This window comes from Pongo abelii, chromosome 14 (assembly GCF_028885655.2).
Source record: "Pongo abelii isolate AG06213 chromosome 14, NHGRI_mPonAbe1-v2.0_pri, whole genome shotgun sequence".
Classification (NCBI taxonomy): Eukaryota; Metazoa; Chordata; class Mammalia; order Primates; family Hominidae; genus Pongo; species Pongo abelii.
The window spans coordinates 41,954,824-41,964,452 of record NC_071999.2 but is presented as its reverse complement, the minus strand read 5'-3'; the positions used below and the strand labels follow the sequence as shown (position 1 = coordinate 41,964,452).

The window sequence follows — 9,629 nt, the reverse complement described above, 5'->3', positions numbered from 1 at the left end:
TCCCAAAGTGCTGGGATTACAGGCGTGAGCCACCGCGCTCGGCCGAGAAACCTGAACTTTCTGTGCGCTCATTGTCCTCACCACGTTCTGCTCTGCAGGTCCCGGAGCTGAGAGCTCCTAAGCACCACCTTGTGTTGTAGATTGTGTCGTGCTCAAAGCTGCCATCTCCCTCCTAGGTGGGGTTACCAGATAAAATACAGGATACCACGTTAAATTTGAATGTCATAAACAGAGCGTGGTTTTTTTGTTTTTTGTTTGTGTGTGTGTGTCTGTGTGTGTTTGTGTGTGTTTAGCATGAGTATGCCCCAAATAGAGCATGCAATTAGTTGTTGCCAGAACCTGGAGGGAGCTGGGAAGGCTTTACAGATAGATAGTGGTGATGGTTGCACAGTATTGTGTATGTAATTAATGCCACTCACTATTGTAAACTTAAAATGATTAAAATGGCAACTTTTTATTTTACCACAGTTTATAAAAACTAATGTAATAAACCAGAAACGTTTAACTGGATGAGTTGTATGGTATGTGGCTATCTTAATAAGGCTGTTAAAAACACGATTAGTTTTTTTTTTTTTATCTGAAATTCAAATTAAGTAGATGTCTTGCATACTTGATAAACCTGGCGCCCTGCTATGGAACCTAGCGCTCCTCTCCACCGACTGGGCGCCGAGGGCACGAGAGCGGCGTTTTCTCCGCCTCGCCACGCGGGGGCGCTGCGGCCAGCGGGCGCGACCTCTCTGGCGGCGGGGCCGGGTCGCGCGGGCGCGCTTCCGCCTGTGTGTAGGTCCGGGATTGGGCGGGCTGCCCCGGCATGGAGAATGGCTCTGCTTCTGCTGCAGCTGACGGTGCTCGGCGCGGCGCTGGCGGCCGCAGCCCTCGTACTGGTGAGAACAGGGATGGGAACCCGCGCAGGCCGGGGCTTACCGCTCTCCTGGAGACTGCGGCTCCTCAGGCGTCCCCTCCTCCGCGCTACCCGTTCTCGGAGAAGTCCCTTTTCCCCTAGCTTCCCCCAAATTCCTGACCTCGGAGTTTCCTTTCCTGGAGTTTCACTCTCCTTTTCTTCGGTTCTTTAATTTTCCCTTGGAATCTTATCTCTTTGTGTGCTCAGAGACTTGTAAGTTTATTCACACTGGGGCGCACCCACCCGGCCTGGCATCGTCGCCGCTTCCATCGCCCCTGGCGCCCGTGCCCCCTACCCACCTGCTCTGTCAGCCTCGACCTCTCCCATACTCTCCGGGACCTGCAGCCGCTGCATTTCTGCTCCACCCAGGGAGGTCTGGAGCCCCTAGAAGGGGTGTGCTCCCTTGCCTGCCCCCTTCGCTGATGGGGTTAAGCAAATAGGGGTGACGGAGCCTTGACGGCAGCCATCTGTTACAAATGGGAATAAATCCGTGGATCGATGAGACCCACTAGGGACGCAGGGTGAGCGAGAGAGACAGGCCTCAGGCCTCTTGTCGGGGGCGCACTGTGTCCCAGAATTAAGCACCCTAAATATACTGCACCTGAACAAGGCAAGATGATAGAATTCAAACTTGATTGTCTTTGCCCTTGCTCTCGAAACACAAAAACATTGTAAACACTTGCTGATTGTTAAGTGGTAGAAAATTGGTGAACTCTCTCCCGCACACCTTGGAATGCGCCTGCCCTCTAGTTTGTAAGTGGAGAGGATTTCAGCTTCCTTGACATTCAGATTAGCCACCTAGACAGCACTGCCAGGCAGGCCACTCTGCCATCTTTCCAGAGGTTGTATAAATTTAGTTTAGATAAAATGTAATGCATCCTTCTTTGTTGATAGTATCTGGGTGAGAGAGGAGTCCTCTCTTGCCCTAACTAGTAGAGATTTCAGGGTTTAGGGCTTTTTTGTTTTTTCAAGTTTTTGAGCAAACCAGGATTTATTTAATTATTTATTTATTTATTTATTTTTGGAGGGGTGTGGGCGGGGAGTGGATTCACACATTCTTAGATTGAAGCTGCCTTACTTTGGGTCTTTTGCACGGATTTTATGGGATTGTACTGACGGTATTTGTTCCCACTAGCTTGAAGTGATAAGAGCTACCATTTATTGATTGTAGTACTTACTGTATGTTGTGTTGCACTTGGTTTAATAGGAGTTATTAAATCTTTAAAATAACACTGTGACATATATGTTATCATTAGCATTATTTTACTGGTGAGGAAACATGTTGGAGAAATGAGCTTGTGTACTCAAATGTTACACAACTAGTGAAACTTAGGTTTTTTAAATGCCAGAGCAAGAAATCGTTAAAAAAATAGTTTTTCAAAACCTCATCCTGTCTTCATATGTATCCACTCTCCATTCTTACTTTCTCACAGTCTCACCTCCTTTCTGAATTATTTTAAAACAACTCGAAGACATTTTGTCTTTAAATCCTCAGCATTTATTTCTAACAGATAAGGTCCTTCTTTTTAAAATACCACAATAAACAGATTTAAGTTTATTCTGTGATTTCAAATGCCCCCTCAGTTCACTTGCCCTCACTTATCTCATATATGTCTCAGTATATATCTGTTTGTTCCAATCAGGATCCAAACAAGCGCCACACATTGTACTCCGTTGATGTCTTGAGTCTCTTAATCGGTTGACAGTTTCTCCTCCCCTTTTTTTCTTTTCCTTGTCTTTTTTTTTTTTTTTTTTTTTTTTTTTTGAGACGGAGTTTGGCTCTTGTTGCCCAGGCTGGAGTGCAGTGGCGTGATCTTGGCTCACTGCAACCTCCGCCCTCAAGCAATTCTCCAGCCTCAGCCTCCTGAGTAGCTGGGATTACAGGCGCCTACCACCACTCCCGGTTAATTTTTGTACTTTTAGTAGAGATGTGGTTTTGCCATGTTGGCCAGGCTGGTCTCGAACTCCTGACCTCAGGTGATCCGCCCTCCTCGGCCTCCCAAACTTCTGGGATTACAGACATGAGCCACCGCGCCCGGCATTTTTCCTTGTCTTTAATATGATCATTTGTCCTGTAGAACTTCTCACAATTTGGATTTCTTTGATTGCATCCCCTTAATGCCTTTTAACATCTTCTATCTCAAATTTTCTATAAACTAGTAGTTAGGATCGAGAGACCTGATCAGATACATACTTGATGTGTTTTTTAATCAAGAAAAAATTGTGAGTGATGCTTCTTCCTTTCTCTCGTGTCTCATCAGGAGTCATGTAATGGCCATTTGTCTCTGGTGTTAAGATGGATCTGTGGTTTCTAATGTTGCCAGCCAGACCCACCAGTTTATAAAGTTTGTCATCAGCCTAATGGTTTTAGTAGTCATTGAGGATCATTACCTAAATGCTTTATTTCATTGTGGGTTGTAAAGTGAAATATTCTCATTGTATCCTTCATTTATTACCTAGAGTTTTGTAATGAAAGAAATCTCATCCTCAGCTATTCATTTACCCTAAAATACCTTTCATACATATAAAACGCAAAAGGCAAATTTTTGAAATGAGATGGTTCCTGCATCTTACCCAGTTTTTGTTTTTAGTATCACTGTGAATTTACGATTTACAGTATTTTTCGTGGTTTGATCCATTGCAATAATTTTTTTTTGGCGGGGGGAGGTGGAAGGATGATCAGATTCTTGCATCGTAGGCCACTGAGAGCCCCTTCAGGTTGACTACTTTGTCCTTTCAGTACAAACCTTACAATCTTTGATAATCTTTCATTATAATCTTATAATCTATGAAGTGATAGTAGTTGATGATGGCAGTAAAGATCAGACCTCAAAGATCAAACCTCAGGAGCTGATGACAATGACAATTTGATAATGTCTTCAAATTGATCATCAAATTACAAATGAGTAGCATTCCAAAAATATATAGACTGTTTTGAAAGCAGAAAGTGTACCAATAGAAACAATGTAAAAACAATGATTATTTCCAAAGCTTAGCTCTCAAGTGCATATGGAAAGGAGCCTGTAAGTTAGATACTTCAGTAAATGCTGTATTCTGAATTCAAATTTGAGTTAAGTGTCAAAAACATATTCTTAAACATTGTTGGTCCCTACTTGGTAGTCTGGGGAATCTTCCTTTTATATCTTGGGTCTGTCTGGTCCTGGATGGAAAGTGTGCCCTCACCCCACATGTTCCAACTGCAAAATGGACTTGTCCTGTCACATATAGATTCCAAGTAGAGACAGAACCTTACTATATGTGTGTGTGTCTCTGTGTTTTGTCTCTATGCATGTAGACACGCTAAGGATCAGGGGTTTAGGGCACCTAAGAGTAGACTGGTCTTCCTATAGTGACTGACCTTTATTGTAGCTGGGATGGTGGAGGCCTGGGGAATGAAGACTGGGAAGAGACAGAGCCTCCTAAGGGCATCAGCACCTTACTGATGGAAAAAAAGGACAGTAATTCATTCATAAGTAGGGGACTCACTATTGTCTGATTTTGGAGTCACCTCTAGACCATTGTTAATGAACTAAAACCTGAGAGTGAATATTCAACTAAAAGAAAAGTAGATGATGTATTCTAACATAAATACAGAAAAGTCAGCAAAACATAATTTCCGTTTTGTAAAAGACATGTATGTCTGCTTTTAGATTTCCATCATTGCATTTATAACTGCTACAAAAATGCCAGCGCTCCATCGACATGAAGAAGAGAAGTTCTTCTTAAATGCCAAAGGCCAGAAAGAAACTTTACCCAGCATATGGGACTCACCTACCAAACAACTTTCTGTCGTTGTGCCTTCATACAATGAAGAAAAACGGTGTAAGCCCTGTTTTGATTTTTTTGGTAAAGGGTAGTTTGGAAAAGAAAAGGAAATTGAAAGTATTTGACTTCACTGTCTTTGCCAAAACATTAATAGATGTGGGCTGTGTTGAGCACACAGTTGATAATTGTAGTTCGGCAGAGAGGGAAGTGAATATTTGCTCTCATGAGTAGGAGCAGCATCATGAGGCAGCGGGACTGGAATGTTCTAGAGAGGTAATAAGCACGTTGTGGACAGAAAGCAGGATTCCAGATGGGAATGACCATTGGGAGAGTACCAGAGGGGCTTGTTAGATTATTGGGACTTTTTTCTGTATGTAAGCTGAATGTGCCGGGCTTGGAAAATCATTTTCAAAAGCGATTTTTAATATATTTTTTTCTTTAAGTGCCTGTGATGATGGATGAAGCTCTGAGCTATCTAGAGAAGAGACAGGTATCATGTTTTCTCTTTTAATATGATATCTCCAATTAAAACTAGACCAGGTCACCAATTGTGGACCCCAAGCTAGATGCACTGTGAGAGGCAGTCCTGGCAGCACCCTGATCGCTGGGCCACCTGCTGCTTGCTTGTTGTTATCCATAAGCCCGGCACGTAGCATGCTACCTCCAGAGGCAGGTGGGTGACCCAGGACAAACCAGAAAGCGAAAATTTCTGTTTCTGTACCCTCCTACCCATTTTTCTCTTGTCTTGCTTGATGATATATTTAAAATTGAGTGACAGTGTATGTCTGCAGACTTTGTATGATGCCACAATGCTGTTTTTACTTTTATGACTTGTAAGAAAAGGTGTATTGTTGTTGTTTTTGCTGTTAACTTTTATTCTCTTCTCCCTTTTTTTATTTTTTGGTTAACTGAGTTTGAATAAACAGAAAAACTAAGTCTGAATGAACAGAAAAAAGATATTTTTAAAAGACACACTTACATTGAAATTATTTTATATTTCTTCAATATTCTCAAGAGTCTCCCCTCACATTTTCTTCCTGTTTTCCCTACATAAGGAGAACAGAAATAATACACAACCTTCTTTTGTAACATTAGCTGCCATTGGAATCCCCCTGGAGGGATTAAGAATTAAGTGAGTTCTTTTAAAAAAAAAAAAATTGTTTTGATTTACTTTGCTTTTAGATTTTTTGTATAAAGGGGAAATAGAAGGTTCACTGAAAGAGAAAGGGCTCTATTACCTTATTACCAACTCCAAACATTCAACTTAAAGAAGAAAGGAATTGAGCCCTTAATATGTATGAGGCTTCTACCTCTTCAATTACATGTAATCTTCACACCAGCCACATAGAGTAGGTTTTTTTGTTCTCTTTTTTTAATCAGAAAATAGGCCCAAAAAGTTAAATTGCCCAAGGTCATCAGGTTAAGAAATGCTGCAGCCACGCTGGAATCTGCCCTCTCTGACTTCAAACCTCAGGAGCTTTTTTCTTACACACCTGTACCCTCTCAAATGTGCTGTAGTACCGCAAGTTCCACCACCAAGGTACAGGGCAGACCAGGGAACAGCAAGGTGACATGGAGAGATTGAGTCAATATTCACTCTCCACCTCTACCCAGGATCTCTCTCTCTTTTTTTACTTAGCCTTTTTATTTTTTGCGGTTTGTGCACTAATATTTATATTCAAATTTATATGTATCAACGCTAAAGCAGTTGTTTTTTAAATTATTGGTGATTTCATTAGAATACTTCATGGCAGTTATGCCAAATTGTATTATTTTATTTTTGTTTCTTGCAGAAACGAGATCCTGCGTTCAATTATGAAGTGATAGTAGTTGATGATGGCAGTAAAGATCAGACCTCGAAGGTAAATACACTTGCTTTTAGAATTGACAATAGATAGAAAATAGAGAATAATTTTGCACATGTGAAATCTCACTTTCATTCACCAGGGGACCATAAAGCTGTGCCTAACACTCTCCATTGTTATAGTGTAGATAGCAGAAAAAACAGATTTCATTTATGGAACTTCTCCATAAGACCAGGGAAGCTTTGAAGATCGCCAGATAGGGAAGAAACATGCCCACACACAGTTCCTGCTGGCCTTTAGGGTAGGAACCTTCGTTGCCTACCAATTTGTGCTTCCTTTTTCCCTAAGCACAGTTTCTTTATGCTCCATCTTGCCTTATAATTTCTAAAGCAGTCACGCCAATAGAAAGCTGCCTTCGTACCAGCCCCTGGGAAGCAGGTGTGTCCTTTCACATGCACAGAGAGCATTGGCAGGATCTGGCTTAGGAACGGTAAGTGCTGCACTTTGAATAGTATGATGTGAAAGTTATGAACACAAGCCATCTCAGCAGTTTAGTGATACATGAAGGGAATGGCATGGAAAGCCATATTGGACACTTGCTGTTGAGATTAGAGAGGTAGCCGAGACCCAGCTGAGGCTGTGCGTCTTCTCCTGAGAAGCACTTTTTTGGTGGCCCTTGACCTGTGAGTGGCCAGCTGCTCTGCTGGGAGGATCAGGGATGCCCTCCCAGGGAGGACAAGCAACGGAGGGGTTAGCAATTGGTCCCACTGTTCCCAAGGTTGGGAGGAAGTAGAAAGTTGAAATTATATTTAGTAGAAGTTTTTATTTAAAACAAACCAGTTTTTGCTAAGTTAAGTATTTATAGATTCCCTGTTAATGTCTTACAGTCTGAGGGGTATGAGGAAAATTTTAGATATGGCTCTTGTTCTTGAGGTGTTTCAGACTAAGGGAGCACAAAGTATAGTACAAGAGAATACTGCAGTTGTACAATGATGTTTATTATATCCTCAAACAACATATCAAAAAGGCGAGCAGGCACTCAGTAGGAACTCAGTTCACAAATGGTGGCCGAGTGACAGCTGCTGCCCTGTATACTAAAGGCCATGCTGTAAAGCTTCAGTGTGCATCCATTCCAAACAAGTGTGGCTTCAACAATGTTATATTCCTTGAAGCTAGATAACCATACTCTCTAGAGGGAGCTTTTAACATAGTAAAGTCTTGTTAGTTCACTTAGCTACTTATACAGTGACTTTATTTTCTTGGTTTTGGAGTCTCAAGTATTGTGCCATTCCAGAGTAAACATCTACAGCACAAATAACTGTTCTTTGAACAGACATTTCTTCAGCTGTTAAGCAGGAGTTGAGAGTTCTGACTGGTACTAAAATACAAAGATGTAAAGACCACTTTCTGCCTTGAAGGAGTTCACATCTATTAATAATACTGGAAATAGGCATCAAATATGCACTATGTGTTAGACATTTTTATCACTTAGGAACTATATCATAGAGTGGCTTAGATAATAAAGATGTTTAATTATCTCATCTGCCAGGAAGTCTAGAAATAGTTGATTCCAGAGTTGGCTTAGCATTTAAACAGGATCAGATTGCTGGATCGACATCATTTTCAGTCTCATGTACTCCTTCATCACAAAATGGCCACAGCTGCAAATATTACATGTCCTGGAGTAGTAAGGGACAGCCAGGACTTTAAGAATCATCTCTGGGCTGGGCATGGTGGCTGATGCCTGTAATCCCAACACTTTGGGAGGCCAGGGTGGGAGGGTGGGAGGATTGCTTGAGCCCAAGAGTTCAAGGTTGCAGTGAGCTATGATCGCACCACTGCACTCCAGCCTGGGTAGCAGAGCAAGACCCTGTGTCAAAAAAAAAAAAGAATCATCTCTGCGTGCATCTCTCCTTTTTAACTAGGAATGAAAATCTTTATCAGAAGTCCTCACCCCTCCCTCTAGTAAAGCCCACACCCAAAGTTCACAAGCTAGAACTTAGTGACATGACCACCAAAGCCTGCAGGGAGGCTGCAGAAGTACTCAGCAAAGAGGAGTTAGACCAATCATGGTTCATCCCCTAGGGCTTCACAGTTGTCACTATGCATTACTGGGGCCATAATAGCAAAGAAGGAGGCACTGTTTGCTGGTTTGGCAGCTAGTTAACAGTGCTACAACAGGAGTGTGTAGATAGGACCATGGCTGCATTTGCTCATTGAAACTGATAGATTTCATTTATGTGTCAGGTACCAGAAATAAAAATCTTTGCCTTTAAGTAGCTGACATTTACAGTTGCATTATGTAATGAGTGAAGTAATAGTTGAAAGAGGAAATGCTTTAGTAGTACATATTGCTATTAGAATTATACTTTTCTTTTTCCCGGGGGAAGGTGGGGATGGGCATGGAGGCTAGAAAAGAGAAATAGTGTTTGGCTGAGTCTTAAGCTGGCCTGACAGGTGAGGAAGCTGGAAGACAGTGTTCTGAGAAAAGGCATACAAGTGTAAGACCGTGGTATGGTCTGGAAATCTCAAATACTGCTAATGTTCATGGTACTAATGGGGCAGCCTCAGAAGCTGGCTAAAAAGGTGAAGGCTGAATCACAGAGGATCTCCTATGCTATGATAAGGAACTCATATGTGATGCTTAGAAGCCGTAGGTCGTCATTGAGGGTGTTTGAACAGGGCTTATGTGAACTGATTTCCATATTAGAAAGGCTACTCGTATAACTTTAGGAATGAATTAGGGAGTCAGGGTAGAGATGTGGAGATTTTAGGGGATAAGGCCCTGAACTAGGTCAGGAAGATGTGAGGATAGCATGGATTTGAGAGGGATTTTACAAATCAGCCAGTGAGTTATAGTAGCCAGTGAATTGTGATGGGTGATAGAAACGGAAGATGATTCTCAGGCTTTCAATTTGAGCAACTTAGTAGATGGTGATGCCATTTGCTGCAGCAAGGAATATAGACTGAGCAAGAGTTGGGAGGAGGAGATGAATGAAATTCTGGAGTTTTTATTTATCTGATATATAAGTAGGTGACACAGGAGAGAAGAGTCTGGGCTCTAAACAGGCATGTGAGATTCATAAATATAAACTGTAATTAAGCCCATTCAATGACTCCCAGTGAGCTTTTATGTTGAGAAGAGAAGATGGCCAGCG

General features: G+C 41.9%; 1 protein-coding gene across 1 annotated transcript in view; it reads left to right on the top strand.

Moving 5' to 3' along the window:
- The first annotated feature begins 580 nt into the window (after window positions 1-580).
- The window catches only part of ALG5 (ALG5 dolichyl-phosphate beta-glucosyltransferase), a 49,802-nt gene continuing 40,753 nt past the window's right edge, over window positions 581-9,629 (top strand). The window contains exons 1-4 of the mRNA XM_009248576.4: window positions 581-884; window positions 4,552-4,723; window positions 5,110-5,156; window positions 6,460-6,528. Of these exons, the coding sequence (XP_009246851.3) occupies window positions 633-884; window positions 4,552-4,723; window positions 5,110-5,156; window positions 6,460-6,528 (540 nt within the window). The 5' untranslated portion in view covers window positions 581-632. The remainder of the gene's footprint in view (window positions 885-4,551; window positions 4,724-5,109; window positions 5,157-6,459; window positions 6,529-9,629) is intronic.